Here is a 20,791-nt window from a genome sequence, read left to right on the forward strand (position 1 = left end):
AATGACGTTAGTATATTATGGTGTATTTGGGGGGGTATGTGATTGACTCCAACCTATTGGAACTACAGGATTGGTGTGTACAAATAGTTGTGTAGCAGTCTGCCTCTTAGCACTGTTACCTGACATATTAAAATATCTGGCCGCCATCTTTATTGCTCAATGAAATGTCAATGATAAAACTAAGGCGCAGGGTCTCCTGCACTCTTTCACAAGGCAATACTTCTAGCAATTCTGAGAACTCCACGAGCATCACTTTCTTGAGACAATTCACGAGGTACCCTGCAGAGGTCTGGCTTCAGAATGTCCCTGCATCTGCTTTCAAGCTATGTTCACTGGCACATAGGTTTTTCCATATGTGTGAAAGTAGACTGATTTTCTTATTTATTTGAGATTATACATAAAGACATACCATACTTTTCTGAAGCCTAAACAAAGGTGGGACCAAACGAAAATTTTAACTTTAACCTGTTGACTGCAAACCTAGATTGGCTACTTCCCCTGCACAAATACCACCATGACCTAGGAGCAGCGGCCATTTCACATTATGAATACTTCGTCTAGCTCCAGTAAACAGGTTTTTCGAATGATGTGGACAAGGTACTAGAACACAGGCTTTGGGAAAACTGAGATTGTTAAGTGATTGTTTTTAATGGTGTTAATGTGTTAAGACCAAAAATTCAAATAAAAAAAATAAAATAAAAAAAAAGAGAATGGGACATAAAGACCAAGATGAAATTAGGCTGATAGAAACTAAGAATAAACATAGGCAACTAGTAGCGTCCTCATTACGTTGGATGTTCTTTGTACCCTATGCTGTTTTTCTTTGTGGATTTAGATGGCATATGACATTCAATTTGCATGCAGAACCTATTCACATTGGTTTCTCGGAATGTCTGGCTAATATTCCCTCATAGAAAGCAATCATGTTTATTTATTTTTTAGGGGTTGTTTAAACTGTAATAAACATTTTCTGTAAAGCGCACAATGCACACTGAAATGTCTGTGTGTGATGTGTGTGTGTGTCAGTTTTGGTGCATGATTTGTTGAGGTCATTTCTGGAATGTCTAGAATTGTCACAGTGATCGCATTTAACTTTTATTTCATTTTTCCATCAGCACAAGACTAAATATCCAAAACTGCTGTTGAAAGAAGCCAGCATTGTGCCTGGTGACCTACACCAGGGCGTTCAGCAGGCTTTTCGAACCCTACTGGCACAGGGCTGCTTCTTCCAAGATCTGATTCGAATCAAAGGGAAAGATTTGCTCACCCCAGTTTCACGCATCCTGATTGGAAGGCCAGGTTGCACGTATAAGTACCTGAACACGCGACTTTTTGCTGTGCCGTGGCCTACCGATGGCGATGAGATAAATTATTGCAACAATGAAGTGTTGGAGGCCTGTCGGTCGTTAACCAAGCTTAATGACTATTTGCACGTGGAAACGACCCGGGCTATGCCGCATGATGCTCCCGAGCCCATGGAAAGCCAAGACTCTTCTGTGGCCGCTAAACCCTCAGTTCCCGCTCACTTTGTGGAAGGACAAGAACATTTGAATGCTGAAATTCCTGATGGGCTGAGCCTTAGCAACAGGGCAAACTTTAATGTAACCCTGATCAATTATATGGATCCGCAGCAAATGACCTACTTGAAAGAAGAGCCTTATTTTGGAATGGGGAAAATGGCGGTTAGCTGGCACCACGACGAGAACCTGGTGGAGAGATCAACGGTGGCCGTGTACAGTTACAGCTGTAAAGGTAGGGATTAGAGATGAAGTGAGAGCTTATTTTGTTGTCTCCTTTTAAGCGTTGCAAATCCGTAAAGCCCCCTCCCGCGTTGCATGCATACACACACACATGACAGCATCTGCAAGCTTGCCTGCCACTGCAAGTGTACTATTGGAACTATTTATTATATAAAACCTGACACCCTTTCCCTTAAAGAAAAAAAGAGTTGTTGCACCATAGATTCACTTCCACTGGCATGATCCACAACACTTTAAATAGACATTAATGGTTGCTAACATTGGATCCAGTGATATCATCCCTGGAAATAACGAGGGTGACTCAATGTTTTTTTTAAAGGCACTATCCAACACTTTCCCCAAAATATTCTAGGACTGGAGTTTGCTTATGTAATTGCACCCGTCTTAAAATATGTTGAGGAGGGTGTTTGGTGGCTTTAAACAAAATATCAAGTCACCCTCGATGGTATTTACAGCGATTATATCGCGTACAACCGCTAACATGTATTCATAGACCCTGAGCCAAGTAACCCAACATCTGTCAAATTCCCACACAAGGCTCCCACAGGTGTACGTTGGCAGGCTTGTGAAATCTTTTATTGTGGCTGACATCACTGCCTTCATGAGAGCTATTTGTCAGATAGGGACTTGTTGCTGCTCACTGTCTATCCCGCTGGCTTTGCACAGAGCATGGAGGGCCGACCTTCCACAAGGGTGTACCTGTGGGGTTTCACTTAGGATAGTTCTAGCCCAGGCCTGTTAGCTCTGTTAATGCAACTATAAAAGTATGTGAGCGTGTTTTTGCTAACCCATCCCATATATAATATGGTAACTCACACTGCTGTTCACAAAGCTGTGAGTTCTCAGCCTACTTTATTGATACATTCATATCCAAATGGTGTACTTGTTAATGAGAAGTGTGCCTAACATCGTGAGAACTGTTTCTACTGTAACCCCAGTAGACTATCATAGTTATTGCAGGGAAATGATTTGACGACGGAATTAATGAAATTGTTTGAACTAAGTATCTTGACTCAATATCACCAATAAAGTCGTTAAATGCCTTTTTTAAAATGTCTTTCCACTGTTCATACCAATTCTTATTTTGTCTTTGGGGCAATCAGATTCCTGGTTCCGAAACCCATCCCTGTCTGCAAAAGGCTATGAATTCCTAGAATAACTATATCAGTTCGAAATTGTCCTGGGGCAGACACTGCACTGGGTAATGTGGGTTGCTAAAGGAGAATTTGGCAACGCACATCAATCACATGTTTGGGAAACCCTGCTGTAGACAAAGGGGTTGATGTTATCACAGCAGAATGTGTTCAAATTGAGTAACTGCAGGTAGGAAATACGATTTTCTGCTATTCCCCTCTACTATTGTTTTGTTGCGTTGCCTTGTTATTGGGATTAATACCACGCTCTGCTGCCATTTGCATAGCTGCCAAGCACTCTACAGAATCCTAAAGAGAAGTGGGTAGGTAAGTGAAGTTAGTATGTAGAAAGGGGCAAATGCAAGACAGCTTTGCTGTTGTGCTGGTATGTGCAGACCTGAAGTACCCTGAGATATGCATGAAGGTTAAGAACAAGGTTCCTTCTACCTGTGTTATTGTTAACCGGGACCTCGCCTTGGAAATGAAGTTATTTCCACATACTGCATGTATGCAAACATGTGCTTAAGGTGGTGACAATTACCTAGAAAGATACTGTGCCAGGGGAATGTGATATAAATATTCTGGATTTTAGAAGGATATACATATGTGAACATGGCCGCCAAATCATGGAGGGAGGTGTTCAAGTAAAAGGCTGATTAATTGATACATCTTAGATTTTACACTTTGGAGACATCATATAAATGTTCTGAATGTAGCATGGCTTTCAAACAAAAGGGCGCTCCATTGTATCATCAGAGAACTCACCCTGGGGGGAAACCACATAAATGTTCTGCATGTGATCAGGCTTTTTAAGCAAAACAGTGGCTATTGTGGCTTCAGAGAATTCACACTGATGAAAAGCCATATAGATGTTCTGAAGGCAACAGGCGATTTAAGCAAAAGAGAAACTTATCAAACCATGAGAGAATTCACACTGGTTGGACACCATATGAATGTGACAGGTCATTCAGGCAACAGGGTGGTTTTTGCATCATCGGAGAATGCACAGGACAGTGAACACCTATCGATCTGCAATTTCAACACGGCACTACCTGGTGATCAGTGTTCCAGTAGGAGAACAACCCTTTGCATTGTTAAAGGGCTCTGCCTATTGACTCAGTCTCCGGCACGCTATGCAGCATGATGGGAAATTACTGTGGTCTTGAACTCGAGTTTATCGCACCCTCCGATAAGCTGACAATCCTCCTGTACCTCGTGTCTTGTAGAAGTGTTGCTGATGTTCGAGCATTACATTAAGCGGGGGGATTATACTCCCCAAATGGAGTACTATTTCAAACCTCTAGAGTCACTAAATGTAATTTTAAGTTGATTTCATAGCCATCCTTTGAAGAACACCTTAAGTTGTGTGTAGTGCAATGTATGAGAGTCTACGGTGTGGTGACAGAGGCACTGGGATTGGAAGCCAGGGGTGAGCTGCTAATCTCAGTCCGGAAACCTTATAAGGCAGTGTCCTCCTAGATGTTCTTGCATTGGGTTAGATGGATTCTAGTGCAGGCAGGAGTGAATTAATGTTGTTTCAGCGTTCACTTGGTGTGAGGAGCCATGGCCTCCAAGTCATATAACGTGGAAGTCCGCTTTGAGGATATCATGAAGATGGCTGATTGGGCCAGTGAACCGAGCTTTAGAGATTTTTTTTATCTCAAACCTGTCGAACTAGCAGGTTTATTGAGGAGTACGTTTTTAGCAAGCATAATCCTTGCCTGCGGTCTTCACATAGAATATTTTCCAGAATAGCTTCTATGAAAGTCTTGATTGTACTAAAGACATGAGCATAGCGCTAATGACTTGCTAGATATTTTTGACCGTTTTTGTATTTTGCGGGGTCATCGTTAATCATTTGGCCTGATGTCTCGCCGACTTTGCTGCCAGCCTCTCTGTCTCAAGCTCTCGCATGAAGGCCCCTGGTCGCCTGCCACATTCTCGTCTCTTTCCATATAGTGCTTTGCATGCGCTTCAGGGCTCTTGGGGCCATACAGGCAACCTAGCTTTTCTGGATACATCTTGAAGGGGCTTCCATTTCGTCTGTTCCTAACTTCTTCCATTCCTTCCTTCATACCCCTTGCCCTCTTCCTCTGTAGCGCTTTGAGCCGGCATGCATAGTATGCACTGTTACTTCTACGGCACAATAGCGCCAACCCGCAAGCAGCCTGTTGGCACTAATGTCCAGGAAGTGAAAGCCAGTGCTAAAGGGGCATATGAATATTTAAATGTAAAGAGAACAAGTGGGTCTTTTTTTAAGGCGCTGATTTCCTTTTGCTGGTATGGTTTTGTTTGTGTTTCTGGGGCTAAAATAGTGATATTTTATCGGAAAATGAATGGAAACAAATTGTGTATAGGCGCATTCTAGACATCCTATAAAACAAAAAAGCAACAATCATGAAATGAATGGGCAATATCGCTAAACATGGACTCTGGTTCGCAATATATACGCCGATAGTGTAGCTTTTCGAAAGGTTCTTCTAGCCGAGCTATTTAAAGACTTCTCACTCTCTCTCTCTCTCTCTCTCTCTCTCTCACACACTCTCTCTCTCTCACTCTCTCTCTCTCTCTCTCTCACACACACTCTCTCTCTCACACTCTCTCTCTGTCTCTCTCTCTCCCTACTCTGCTAGCACAAGTGCTTTAACTGCTTCACCGGGTCACCAATGCCCTGTACGTTTCAGCTCCAAATGACAGCACTGCCTTTGGTCTTCTTTTACTAAATGAGAAATGAACATTTTAATTCATAGAGCTAACCTTTACCTACATCTGGGAAATTCTCCATTAAAAGAGACAACGGGATAAAGCCATTATCCTCATTAAGTGCTTAAAGGAGATCCATTTCACGTGCCCCCGGGGAGATAAAAGTCACTTTGTAGAAATGAAAGCCGTGGGTTGCACTCGGGTGCCTGCTCTGTGACTTGCAGGTTATGTGCTCAAAATTTACTACTTAAAATTACAGTTTTTATTCTTGCCGTGGAGAGCAGTTGGGGGCGGCGGGGGAGGGATGGGGACACCAGCAAGAGCATCATTTGTTCTGTCGGCTCCAGAGCTCCTTGAAAACTTACTAGCAGATTACTCGCGACCAGGCCATAAAGCAGCGGAATGCACCCTGGGCTACCTTGAAATGGCTGTAAAAAAATGAAAAAAAGACCTTCCTCCACTGCGCACTCGGCTTTAACATGCGGTAGCAAATTTGGAAGACGTGGTTTTTATTTGTAGTTTTTGTGTTCATGCCAAAGGACTTGTTTGAACAAATTCATGATTATGAAGTTGCGTTTCCTAGCAGGTTTATTTCACCCCTTTTTCTTCTCTGCTTAAAAAAAAGATATAGAGAGATACTCCATCTCAGCCTGCACCCTTTCTCTTTTTTCGTTTTTTAAATTCCCTTCCCTTTGTCCTCCAGCCCCCTTCATAATGTTTGCCCCAGTTATTTACAGGAGAAGTCAAGCTAACATGGCGCTGTAATGCGTCCAAACCGCCGTCTGCCAGAAATTGATGGGCCGGACATATGTTTCTGGGTGGGAGAAAACAATTCCCCCTAGGGGCCTGTTCCATAGGGGAGAGATGGGTGCATGACTGATTTCCACTAGGCGCTGAGATAGGGTGTTAGTTGTGGCCCTGTTTTCTGTTAAGACCAACAGCACTTTCTGCTCCATCCCTGATAGACAACTGCTGACCCGTAGAGCGATGACAGCAAGGGTGCATGAAGGAGGTCTTTCTCCCATCGCAATCCCACTGCCCTTTGGTGATATCTCCAGAAGCTCCAAATGCTCTGCAGTATATGTATTATTTATTTTACAAAGCTTATATAGCACGTTTACCAAAGCGCAGGACATAATACAAAGACAGTACGAAAAATGTAAATAAGGAATAAGTCAAAAGACCAGGTAGCAGCTCGGCTCACAGGGCAAACTTCAGGTACAGATATGGGTTAGTACAACACAGACTGGGATTTGAGTTATTTCTTAAATTGGTTGGCAGGAACAAATATCCAGAGGAAGGGCATTCCAAAGCTATTGGGAGCCAATGAATACTGATCAGATAATGGGAAATTCGGGTCGACGAGGGAAGGTTGAACAGAATTCTAATGGCCGAGTGGAGAATTAAACCCAGAGGAAGAATAGCATAGTTAGGGAGTCCAATATATAATGAACAACAATAGTTAAGTTGAGAAAAACAATAGTTTTCATAAGAGGTTTGGTGGAAGAAAAACTGAGAATATGGCTAATCTTCTTAATATTATAGAAGTGAAACCGACAAGATTGGGCAATAGAGGGGGGCGTGGCCAGAGTCCATGCAGTGAACACTTGTCTGGCGTGTGCTTTACCCTTGATCCTGCTAATGATCCAGCCTGCGGTGTACCACTATCCCGACTCACATCCTTGTCTCCTTGATGTCTAAAACTTGCAGCCACCGCGACAACGTTCGTCCGAACTGCTTGCTGCACCGAGACTGGAGAACGGGTTAAGCTTCTTAGTGCCCGTACGGGACTTTAAATGGCGGTTGCAGCGTTGGAGGCAGTGAACATCTAACTGACCTGGTTGAGTAGCCAGGGAGGTGCTTTCATCCCGAACCAGGTCTGTCCTGCGGGCCTGAGGGACGGACAGACCCGGGGGCAGGGGGATGCAGGGGAGTGGGGCCTCTCCATAGCTGTCGCAGACGACCAGGTGAAGTAGAAGAAGCAACGCTGTGCCGAGCGGCGCGCACACTGGTGCATTGCTGCCGGCTCGGACTGCGCCACCGCAGCCCCCCCAGGGGCCGGCCCGGCTGACACGGGCCAACGCTGTTGTGCGGGTAAATTTTGGGGGTGCTTGGCAACCCCTCTGTGAGAGGGCACAATTGACTTCTCGTACTCCCGCTGGGTGCTGGGCCTCCTCTCTTCTTTTTGCTGGGGAGCCTTTCATCGGGGGCTCTGACTGAACACAAATACCGGCAACAAGATAAAGGTCTGTGCTGATGCTTACTGGATTCTAATGACAAGGCACTGGCAATAAGAACTGTGCTTTCCAGGGGCAATACTAGATATATTATGTCCTGGCTTACTGGTGGTGGAGGGGCACCCTCACTGTCATTTAGGTGGGTGGTTGCTGAGACGCCCCACCCCCTGCACCGTGGCCTGCACCCTGCCTGAACCTTTTTTCTGCCGCTACTATTGGGCTGCCAACATTATTACGCTGCCTATGTGCTTGGACTGCTGCAGGCTTGCCCCATCCACTTCTCAACTTGCTTCACCACCAGACTTTGACTCCCTGTTTGTGATTACTGCCTGAGGTGTGCTGATGGGTGTCATGCCGCATTCATAATACTAATTCTTGGAGCCTGATTGTGAGTAGGGGCGTGGGGGTGGCTCTTTAAAACAGTACCTACTCATTTTGATGGTTGCTGTTGCTTTGCATACTGCTGAGGCTGCACCCCTGTCCATGACAGACGGGTCACCAACAAAACATAAGAACAAAGGAACGATTCTGGACTCTTTTGCGGGTTTAGAAAAGTCGTAAGACCCTATACCAGCTGGAACAACGACACAACTGAGCAGAGTGACTGCACAGGCAGAAACACAAGAAGACAAAATCCTGACTGCTATTGCTGCCCTGCGCTCCTCCATCGAGAACAAAATTGATGAAGTAAAGGTCGATGTGCAGACAGAATGTATGGTGCCTGGCTGAAAGAGTCTCGACTAATGAAACACTTACAGGACTTGGCTACTTCGACGGCTTCCCTGGAAACCAGAACGAAAACACTGGAGGCGAAGAACGCTATGTTCGAATTGCGCGCTGAGGATGCAGAGGGCAGGCAGCGCAGGAATAACATATGAGAACTTGGCCTGCCAGAAGCGACTGAGGTATCTAACCCAACTGCATACATTGAACACCTCATCCTACAAGCAGTGGACCCAGGGAAATTATCACAGGCCTTTGAGGTGGAAAGGGGCCACCGCTCACTACAAAAGAAGCCTCCACCAGGATTGCATCCTAGACCAGTAATTCCTAAGACTTTGAATTAGAAAGACAGAGAAGTAATATTGCAATACTCTAGGGAGGGTGGCGAGATTCAAAGGAGATCCTCTGAAATGGCAATTTACCCTGATTACACTCCGTTGGTACAAAGGAGAAGGAACATCTTCATTCCCACCAACAACAGGCTCCACCAGTTGGGGCTCAAGCACATGCACATGTGTCCTGCCAGATTGAAGGTGTTGTACAAGAGCAATGCTTTGTTCTTTGAGTGTCCGGAGGCGGTCAGCATGTAGATGGACCATAATGGCATGGCAAAAAAGGAGGTGGCTGATTGACTAGATGCCTGGATGAAAATGCTGGGAACTGACTGTAAGAGGCACTTGAGGAATGATTTTGGATTTCTACATATTTTATATGTACACTGGGGCTCTTGGAGCTGCACAACAAAGGGGAAGACACCACATCCGTCCACTGAATGGTTTTCTGACACCCCTGTCTTAGATACCTGGTGCCAGCCTGTTGCTGGTTCCTTTCCCTAGTACCCAAAGGCCAAGGTAGAACTTGGGGGTACAGGTATGCCTGAACAATGCACTTTTGTTGGGCAATGTTTTTCCCAGGTCAGGGGCGACCTGTACTTGACACGCTTAAACACAGAGTAGACCATGTGGGAACCAAGAGACCGTGCCAATTACGACTTGACAATGACGCACATTAAAGTACTGACTTGGAACGTAAGAGGATTGGGATCCTGTGTGCGCAGAAACAGGGTAACATTTTTAGAAATTGAAAGAGATTGAGAAGGGAGATACTTGATTTTGCGAGGTTACCTTGATCAAAGGGAAATATGCATTGTGAATTCTTACTTTCCAAATCACACAATACCGGCACACATCTGCACATTGTGCCGCTGCATTGCTTCACAACGCAATGTCTTCTTTATATGGGGTGGTGATTTTAATTGTGTAAGGGATGCAACGCCCAACATAACTCTAACCCTCCCCCACCACCCCCCGACCCTCGAGGCAGCCCCTCTCAGGCTACTAGCGCCCTAAATGCAGTGCTGTCCGAACTAGACCTGGTGGATGTGTGGAGGGAACTACACCCATATACCAGTGGATACTCTTTATACTCATCCCCTCATGAATTGTAAACTAGGATAGACTACTTCTTTGTCGGTATGGGGCAACTGGCAGAATTAATCAGTGCAGAGTATATGTGTTGCATGATGTCCGATCACTCCCCTCTGGTGATCACATGGGAAAATAAAGGTCCCAGGCCCCCTATACCAACATGGTGTATGCCCACCGGAGGCTTTGAGGGATGACCTCTTTAGCGAAGAGTTGCGGGAAACTCTGGTTTACCTGCTAAAGGATAACGGCAGGAGTGTTGATAGTTGGGGCATTTTCTGGGAAACCGTGAAATTGGTGATTAGGGGGGTATTTATTGCTGGCTCAGGGAGCATTAGCAAGAAAATAGAGGAATAATTAGAGGCCATGGAGAAAAGAATATGCACATTGGAGGTCCTGCGTTCCGGACTAAGATCAGTTGAAAAAGAATGAACTGAAATCCGGTCTCAATCCCTGCAGGCTTTGGAGACACTAAGTTTCACTATGCCCCACAAATAGCTTGAGCGCATGCGGAGGTGGACAAATCAGGGAGGGTGTTGGCATGGTTGTGCAAACGTGAACAACCTAGAACTCGGATCACATTATTACAGGTTGAATGCAGAGCTCTGTGGCGGTACCAGGCAGAAATCAACAAACATGTTACTGCTTTTCACACCCAGCTATACAAACATGACATTCAGGTACCCCCAGATAAAGGAGCTGAGGCACTTTTGCTGATCCGACTTCCGAAGCTCGCAATAAGTCACAAGACCTTCATAGACCAACCCATTACCACGGAAGAACTAGGGGAAGTAATGACCTCCCTATCCGATAATAAAAGGCTGGGGAGCGATTTTCTCCCAGCATAATTTTATAAAACGTACTGCTCCATCCTGTCCACAGCACTGCTTAAGGTCTTTGAAGAGGCATATGATAAGGGTATGCTCCCGGTCAGTATGAGGGAAACACTGGTAATGCCCATCCCCAAGACCGGGAAACCAGCATGCTAAATTATGATGTAAAAATAATCACAACCATATTGGCTGCGTGCTTACATAAAATTATCAACTCCCTAAGACACATGGATCAAACTGGGTCTAATACACATGGATCAAACTGGGTTTGTACACGGTCGCAATACCACCCTGAACCTGTGTAGACTGCAACACATAATTGACCAAATGGACCCCCAGAATGATTATTATGTGGTGGTATATCTAGATGCCATCAAAGCCTTTGACTCAGTATACTGGGAGTGGATGATTGCCGTGCTGCAGGGGTTTGGGGAAAACTTAATTTGCTGGGAAACACTACTTTATAACTCCCCAATGGCTAGTGTGAAAAGTTTTCAGGCAGATATCAGAATCGTGGTGCATACAAAGAGAAGCTCGCCAGGGGTGCCTACTCTCACCAATGCTATACATACTGGCCTTGGAGCCATTGGCTGCATATTTAAGAGAGGAATATTTGGGGGTGGGTATAAGGATGGGAGGAACCACAGATCTTATATCACTATATGCTGACGATGTTCTACTTTATCGGTGCAAATCACTACACAATTTACACCTATCGTTTTAGAAGTGCTAGACGAGTTTGCAGCCATATCTGGGATTTCTTTCAGCAAACAGAAGTCCTGTCTTTTTCCTCTGGCAGGACTCCAAGAGAGGGATGCAGAGTGTCTACCTGACCTGGGAATGACATTGGAGATACTCCTTTAAATATCTGGGAATCCGCATTGCACACACACCCAAACATAATCGTATGCACAACACACATAGGGTGGTGGATGGTATCGAGAAATCTATGGTATGTTGGTCAAGTTTGCCATGCTCGATCATGGATAGGGTTGCCATTGCCAAGAGGATTATTCATCCCAGGTTATTATATGCTTTTACAAATGTTGATTATTACACAGAGGTAACTTTTTCCCTATCTTTAGATCCCCTTTTTATGGACTTTATGTGGGGCCCAAGACGACATAAATTGGCCCTTAGCGTGCTGTTCCTGCCTTATGAAGATGGAGGGGTACAGTTACCGAGAATGGGACTTCATTATTTGGCTGCCCAATTAAGTTTTGTCACAAAATGGTTGTCAGATGATTTTACGTCTGAATCCGAGATACGCCAGACATTGGTGAGAACTGCTTGTGCCATTATTTCTCAGCCTCTGAATGTGTGATTGGGCAGACAGATCTGGACCCGAACGGCAAAATGACTTGGGCTAAGACCCCCCTTACACACCTAATGTTCCGGGTAGTGCTGGTGTGTGCGCAAGCATAGATGAAATTAAGTGCTGCAAGGCGATGGGAGGGTCTGGGTATATCTACCTGGGGAGATATGTACGATAATAGGACATTCAGGGATTTGGAAAGTTTGTCACAGCGGGAGGGACTCCCTAGAGGTCAATTTCTGAGATACATGAAGGTGGCCGGGGTGGCTCGACGTCATTGGAATGAGTGGCCCGCCAAACCGGAGGAGACCACGATTTTGACCCTATTGTATAATCTGGAGGATGGCTGGAGACCTGTGTCCAGACTGTATGAATGTTTGTTGAATGGGACTAGCATTAGGGACTCCAATCTGTAAGTGATTACTGATAACAAAACTTAGTGCTTGTTTCAATTGTTTAAGAACGTCTCCAGGAATGCTAGAAACAGACTGCTTCCTATTAATGTGCTTCACCGCACATATGTGACCCCCAGCAGAGTGGCAAAATTTAACACAAGCACTACGGCAGCCTGCCCCTGGTGTGAACGTGAAGGCACTCGCTTAATGCATATGTTCTGGAGATGCACAAAAGCACAAGGGTTCTCGGGTCGAGTTGAACAGGCTTGTCTGGCAGTTGGAATTAACAAATATCACTGGAACCTGCTTGAATGTTTACTGAGAATATACTCCAGACCGAGCAAAAGCAAACATGTTACCAAATTCATGGACTTTGCATGTATACTTGCAAAAAGACACTTAGCCATGTCATGGAAACTAAAAAAAGTCCAGAATACGTGTTATGGCGTAATGAGTTTAAAATTTGGTGCGAGGCTGAAACGAAAGAGTGTCTTAGGGCAATGCAAGTGCATGACGTCAATTCAGCTAGTGCTTTTGAAGCCTGAAAAACGCACACTGTAACAATGTTTCATCCATCCGACGATAAACCACCCTGAACGTGATTGACCTGATATCTAGTTTGTGACTTAGTGTACGAAATTACCATGGTCCCAGAACCGCTGTAAAACTATTGCAACAGTGACATGATTGTTTACATAGCTGCACCCAGTGTGACACCTCACTCCGAAATGAACAACATATAGATTTCACCAGGTATGCAATCCCTGGCTAGTGGTTTAAAGTTGTTATGTTATGTTATGTTTTGGTTTGTTTGAGACATGTCACTCAGATGCTGTAGTGTACCACAGTGATATTTTTGAGAAGCTGTAACCGGATCATGTTATGTGTACATAACATGCTAATAATGTGACAATTACATTAATAAACACATTTAAAAATAATAGATGTGATCTCAGGAAGGAGTAAAAAAGAAGTGTCAAAAGGGAAGCCAAGATTGCATGGTTGAAGGTCAATGGGAAGCTCAAGAAGGGGAAACAAAATAGTTAGTGCAGAAGGGATAGAGGTACAAGGCGGGAAGAACAGTATTTCATTTTTTTTAGGGTTAAGGCAAAGAAACCGAGAAGCCATCCAGGATTTCACCAGTGTGGCAAGAGGAAAGCAGCAGGTAAATTGAGTCGTCAAATGAAGAAAAGAAAAGGAACTGAAGATTTGGGTATCGGCATACAGATGAACCTGAAAGCTGAATCCAAGAATAAGTAATGCTAAAGGAGAGGTGTACAGAGAAAAGAGGACCAAGTACCGATCCTGGGAGGGGGGGGGGGCACCATAGGAAAGGGAGGGAGAATGGGAAAGGGACCCCTAGTCACAAAGTTATCACCCTGTCAAAGGTTTTCGCTGCCACACCTGTCACAAACGCTCCTATCCCTGCCACACCTGTCACAAACGCTCCTATCCCAAAATGGTTATCCCATGCCCTTCCTATGTCTGCAACAGCAAGGAAGACGGCCCCAACCCATGTCTGCCTGTACCCCTGCTATCCACTAATGTCTGCAGCATGCCTGCATTGTACTAATGAAAGCGTCTGAGGGGCCCAAAGTATATGAAGGACCCTTCTGGATACGCTCAGAATGCCTTTGCTACTGATGCAGACCGTTGAACCTCTAGCTTGGTGTAGTATCTTCTCCTAGGCCTCCAGTCCTATAAAGACTACAGTTACTTATTGTGATGTCTCATTCTCTTGTGGTGTTTGCTTTCCCCTCTCATTTGGAGGTACAGTGGGTATTTGTACCCAGGGACGACTTAAGATGCACGTGGGCTCATTTCAAAATGATACCTAGGGGCCCCCCTTTCCTACATCTGGGAAAATCCACCAGCATATGCCAACAACAGAAATGCATTGGTATGGCGTAGTTTAAGGTTTTCAAATGCAAAAGGGCAGTGGTAAAACGGTAGCTAGGTTTTTGAGGGCACAAGCAGCGCTGGCCAATCTTGTCGTATCTCGGACCCGGTCTGCCTCAGCCCTGACAAGGCATTACGGAGCCCCCAGTTTAGCTGAGGGAAGCTTGGGGGCTGGGTGATCTAATCTGTGCTCCTTTCTCCAGACGTCATTTGCGCATTTGCAGATTTATTTGCTCAACCTGTTTTGTTTCTTCTGGCAAGAAAGGGACACCACAGGAGTTAATGGGCCATGACTATCACTGGGGTGGCAGCCATCACTGTTAAAAGCAGACTTTCTACATGCTGGGCACACTGTTTTCCAAATGAGCATCTTACACTTTCGTAGGAAAAAAGTAATTTCCAAACTCAAAAACGCTGCTTAAACTTGCATTCACTAGTTTTCTTTGAAATGTGTTTTCTTTTTTTTTCTTTTTTGTCGGACTACCACACAAATACCCTGTAATGTGTGTGCCTCTTCCTTTGTGTTTTATCACAGGTTATAATTATACAAATATCATATGCTTGTCAAACTGCTTAACCATAATAAATGCTTCTGTTGTGCTACCAGCAGTTATTAGAAATTAAACTGTGGGTTCATGGGTGCCAACTTTTGATTTTTACTACAGGGGCAGAAATACCCCCACCTCTACCCTGAATATAAGCAAGCGACCAGCCCAACCCATGCCCTGGCCAAACACATTTTCTAGCTGTTTTTCATAAGGAATTGCAAAAAGTCATACGATTAACAACCAGTTTTTAATACATAACAACTCAGCAATGGTCTCTCAACCTCTGAGCTACCCTGGCAACCTTCTACTGTAGAGTGCGTCTATGGATTCCTTCTCTACTAAAAATCACTGCATTACCAACAGTATTTTGGGTGCACCACTGCCATGGAAGTGATTTCAAGTGAAATTGATGTACGGTTTGGAGTTTTGAAAGAAGTAGCGTGAAAGAAATTGGCCCATTTTTAAACTATTATTTTGAACATTTCCTTTGAGCTGCGTTCAACTGCCAAGTTCGCCCCCTCCTCCAAACTCTGCCCCCGCCCTTGCACCTTGTGGGATCCCGCTTTACATTTTTTCCATTTAAAGCGGGATTACAGTTTGTGCAATTTTGTTTCCATGGAACACATACCTGACTACAAAGTGAATATATAAGTATTGAGAACAATTCTTGGAAAATGATCAATTTTTTAGCCTACTAAAAGCAATTTTTAAGTGACAGTAACACAGACTCTTTATTAGGAAAACCATTGTCTGCTTTTGCCTTTCATCTTTCAAGCTACATAAGCCGCTTTCCCCTGTTAAACATGTCTGAACCTAGAGCTTCTGGATGCAGATGTTTAATCTGTGTCAGGTGTGGGTATTTCATCCAGTGCTGTATTCCTTCTTTGCAGTCTGACTGTAGTTCTCAATTTTTGTGTAATTTTCAGAAAACATATATCAGAATGCAAAGAAAAAATGTAGGCAGGAGGCGGTACCTGGCAAATGGAGCTTGAGATCTCAGTGTACTTGTGCCTTGAATCCAGTCCCAGGTAAGTGGCTGGCGGCCGTGGCAGGGTTTGTATTATCTGCGTGGTGATAATTTATAATGGAGATAATATGTTCCCTAAAGCAAGACACAATAGGTGATTTCCCTGCTGTTACAAGTGAGGTTACTCAACTTGAACTTAAAACCTCCATAAACTTAATTAACCTCCGCACAAGGTGTTAACTGTCCCCAAAGGAGGTGTCCTGGAGTTGAAAAATGGAGCGCCTCACCCATCGACAGCCTTTTGCACTACAGTAAGTGGATATGTTTTATGAAGTACGTTGTATTAGCGAGATCTTTTGTGAGCTGAAAATAAAATTGCAGTGATGGCACTGAGCAAATGCAATATATATTGGCGACTGAAATACACATAGGAGGAAGAAGACTGCACATGAAAGGTAACATACGGGTGAGGATGAAAGCTATTCTCAGGCAATTTTCTTTATTCAAGCAAGGAATGAGAGTGTAGCTGGGGCATAGGAATAGAGAATTGAGGCAGAGGGGGAAACCTTTGCAGATGAGTATAAGGGTCTCTAGTGCAGTGGAGTCAGCCAGAGGGGGGACACCAGTTTCGGAGAGGGGCAAGAGACAGTCTTCAAATAAGGCCAGTATGGGGGGAATTCAGACATTAGGACTAGTATGAGGAGTGGTATTGGGAATGTAGACTTACTACGGTGGGCAATGGAGCCTCGTAGAATTATTTACTCATAGGTTTGTTTTCGAAGTTTTATCCAATTTATGTGGGTATGTTTTTGGTAAAGGACAAGCCTGGATAAAAAAGGTTAATCTTAAAGGAAACAGGGATTTTACGTGATATTTCTCAATTTATTCCAAAGGCTTTTCATGACCAGCACAGTTCTTTCCTTCACGACTTTCCCTTGCCTTCACCCTGGGGATCTCACTTAAGAAATCTTACCATTCTCTGCCTGGCAGTCTCCTTTCAGATAGGAGACCCGCACATAATTTATCTCACACTGGGTCCTTCTAGTCTTCCTCTAAGATTCCCTGCACCGGTGTTTGGAATTGGACGAGAATCATTGTACTCCAGGCAATCTGAGGATGGTGGTGGTTTCCTTCCATCCTGCCACACTGAGCATCCCATGTCAAATAATGTAGCTCAAATAATGTAGCTCAACAGCATCTCAAGTATCTGGTCCATGGTCCTGGGTCGCATGGCAGCAAGGCTGTCCCTGCCTCTGGACCATGCTTCAGTGTTGGCGTGGTAAGCCACACTTTGCCAGCGCAGTTTGTAACATTGTCCATCATGCACACACAATAATTCTGACTTGTATTTCTAACAGGCCCTCAGACCCGAATGGCCTCCTAACCACTCTGTCTGACAAGCCCTAGCCTCCCCAACTCTACCTAGTGACAGTGTGACTAGTTCCCTGTTACTGGCGTGCCAAAGGGGAACTCGGGGGTCTCGCTTCATGTCTCCCAGCCATTCCATCCTGAACCATGGCTATTTCACCTCGGATTCTCATTTGTTATGGGGCTTTGTACCTTGCTCTGCTGCCATTTGCATGGTCTCCAGGCACTCTGGTGGATCTGAAAGCGACAGGGGTAGGTGAGGTTAGTGGGGACAGAGGAGAACATTCAAGATAGCTTTGCTGTTGTGTTGATGTGTGAAGACCGGAAGAACACTGTGCTTTGCATGTGGGAGAGTTTCTAGGATTTCTTTGTAGACATCATAGAGGCATCTGTGTTCTAACAGGTGCTTAATGTGCCCGTAGTGCTAGGAGGCTTTGGCCATGGTGTAGTATAAAAGGTTGCTTCTAGGATGCCCTGGTCTACCTCAGCCAGTTGTCGAAGTGAGTGGGAACGGTCGGGAGCCGTGTTGCACTACTTTTATTTTTTACTGATAACAGTTCCACTACTTTTTGCAACCATTTTCACCATTCCAGAAATGTTCTTTCTTTGTGAAGTTAAAGCACACTTCTCCACTTTTCTACCTGATGGCAGTTACAGCTAAACTGAAATCTGTTTCAACTCAATTGGCTGTCAATCAGTGTTAGGAAGGATTTCCCTTAGGTGCAATTTTCCCCGCATTTATAGACCCCCCCCCAAACTTTTTGCTTTTGTTTGGCTAACCTGACATGACTTTTTCCAGTGGAGCACAACCTTCAGCTACACTCCTCTGGGCTTTTGCTCCACTGTTATGGGTAGACTGACACGTCCTTCAGACTGTCAGCACTGGGAAACTCTGTTTCCCTAAGTCTTGGACTATGTTGCCATTTCTTGGTAATTTGTTATCCATGTGCCAAGTACCCTACAGTACTGCGCATAGGGGTCCTTTTGTTTTATGGCCCAAGACACCCTCTAAGGATTTTTTTGGTGATTGTACAAGTGTGCCTAGGGCAAACTGGTGGCAGCAGTTTACTTTTATAGTATTTTTACTTCTTTTTAATGAACCATATCGCGTTTACCGCGTTTGGCTCAAGACTGTGGCCAGTGCAGAAAATGGCTGTGCCACAAAGTCTTTTGTTCTGTCCTTTGGCCATTTTGTCCTTTTGCCTTCCCCCAGGTCAAGCCGACCCAGGAATTCCTTTTTTGGGCATGCAGCGTCCCGCGAAAACCGCACATTTCGCGGGGTCCTGCATGTCACCTGTGCTAGTGCCCAGGAAGAGGATTGGGACTGTCTGGTCCCAATCCACAATACTGGTACCAGTATGTCTGGTATGCCTGAGTGACAGGAACCACAGTGGGCTGTGATTGGCCCATGCCTGGCGTGCATGCAAGAGAGCAGATCTTCCATTGGCTATCCCAGATTTGAGCGTGAAACGAATCTTGGATAAGAGAAGGGGCTCTAAATCCATTTCAGGTTGATCAACTGAAGTTCTCTCTGAACTACAGAAGGAGCCAATTATCCTGGAACGCTAAAGCAGACCTGTGGAATCGCCGAAGACGTGCTGGAAGGTTTGGCACCAGGAGCCCACTGTTGCCAGGAGGGTTCTAATATAAACTTACTGACAAAATCCCTCCTTGAGGGAGGAGAAATGCTCTTTGCGTTTAGAGTGTGTGGTGGGAAAGAAGCCAACATGACAAACCCAGAGGAAGGAGCAAGCAGCCTGACCTAAGAGAAAACCAAGTGCTACGAAGAAACTAAGTGGATGTAGAGAGAGCTAGAGCATAGAAATACAGTGTAAAGGACTGGAGAAGAAACAGAGAAACAGTGGAGAGGTCTGGGTAAAGTAAGAATAAATAAAGAGACTTGTGGTGGTCTGACTGTGGTAAGAAAGAGACAAGAGATCGTGGAGAGTTGAGAATTGTGTGTACTTCCTGAAGGAGATTTCCTTGGAAACCATATTTTGTTTATTTTCAGACTATGGCTGTACGTTTGATTGGCTAGGTTTGTTGATGCTTTTGTTTGCCACAATTTGGGAACATTTCTTTTATAAGCATAGAATTAGCCAGGAAGCTAAAAGACTTCAGAGTAGGCTGGACTTTTCTGTTGCCCATCACTTTTGGATAACGTTTAATAGAATAGGACATAGCTGAAGGGCTTCAACTGGGCTGAGCGAGAGCAACACCTAGCTCATCACACCACCACCAGAGGCACTCATTCCATCTGCCTGAGTCTGCTTGTAGAGGTCAGAGGGCCTAGAAGAAGCATCCAGGGTCAATGTACAGGCTGCTCTGACCCCAAAACTGCCACTTGACTGCTTGCTTTGGGGCGACACAGGAAAGGGCAAACGGCTGCGGCTTATCCTCCAGCCTCATTGCGTATGAACTTTGGTTTGCTGTGTCCTGCTCTCATCATCCAATGCTCTTGCTATATCTTCCTTTCTCTTCTACTTCTTTCTTCATTCTCCTGTGCTCAAAACCATTTCAACTCTTCCTATCCCTACCATGTTTTCCTCTGTCTCCCCTCTTCTCGCTCACCTACCCTTTATTCACAAAACCTCCAACCCTTATTTTGATCACCCTTTCTCTTCTCACATCTACCCCTTGTGCCTCTCTACTTCAGACTCAACATCACTATGCTTCTACATCGCACTCTCTTTATATGGCTCTTTGGAATGCACATTCTGTCTGTAACAAGACTTCCACTACCTCGGACGTACTTCTTTCCCATTCTCCCTCTCTTGACCTGATTACCCTTACAGGCACCTCGATTTCTTCATCAGACTTTGCAACCCTTGCTGCCTTTCACAGCCCTGCCTACACCTTCACCTACTCTCCCCAACCAACTGGCAGGGGTGGTGGTGTAGGACTAGTCTCATTAATTAAACTTCCTGTCCCTTCTACTCCCCCATCTCCTGCAATTTCTCCCTCTTTCGAATATACACAATCATTGCACCCTGTGGTATTCATACTGTATCTCTCTTATCGCCCACATTGTTCCGCTAGTCAATTTGACTACCTCTCCCAACTAATTGACTCCCTTACTCTCCAACATCACCTCCTCGTCACTGGTGACTTTAACGTCCCGCTCTCTCTACTCCTCTAATCCACTGACTTTATCCCTCTTCTCCTTAACCACTCACACTCTTCTGCTCACTCTCTGCCTACCTATCCAAATGGTAACTCCCTTGAACTTATTCACATCCCCTCTCAACTGTCTGCCTCTAATATCTCCACTGCTCCTTCTCCCTCTCATCATTCCATCGTCTTTGCCTCAATCTCCACTCCTACTTCCACCCCCCCTCTCGATTTACCACTTCCATTACCAAGTGCAAGTTTCCTTCCACAAAATACCCTATCTACCTCTCTGACCTACACTACTCACTCTACTCCAATGCAAAATTCACTGTTCCATCCACTGATAAAGCCTTACCTAGCTATATCGCTGCTCTT

General features: G+C 44.9%; 1 protein-coding gene across 1 annotated transcript in view; it reads left to right on the plus strand.

Annotated features, from left to right (window-relative positions):
- The window catches only part of FTO (FTO alpha-ketoglutarate dependent dioxygenase), a 2,588,464-nt gene that overhangs the window by 630,618 nt on the left and 1,937,055 nt on the right, over positions 1 to 20,791 (plus strand). The window contains exon 3 of the mRNA XM_069639585.1: positions 1,116 to 1,752. Within this exon, the coding sequence (XP_069495686.1) occupies positions 1,116 to 1,752 (637 nt within the window). The remainder of the gene's footprint in view (positions 1 to 1,115; positions 1,753 to 20,791) is intronic.

This window comes from Ambystoma mexicanum, chromosome 1q, assembly GCF_040938575.1.
Source record: "Ambystoma mexicanum isolate Mex_15411 chromosome 1q, UKY_AmexF1_1, whole genome shotgun sequence".
Lineage (NCBI taxonomy): Eukaryota > Metazoa > Chordata > Amphibia > Caudata > Ambystomatidae > Ambystoma > Ambystoma mexicanum.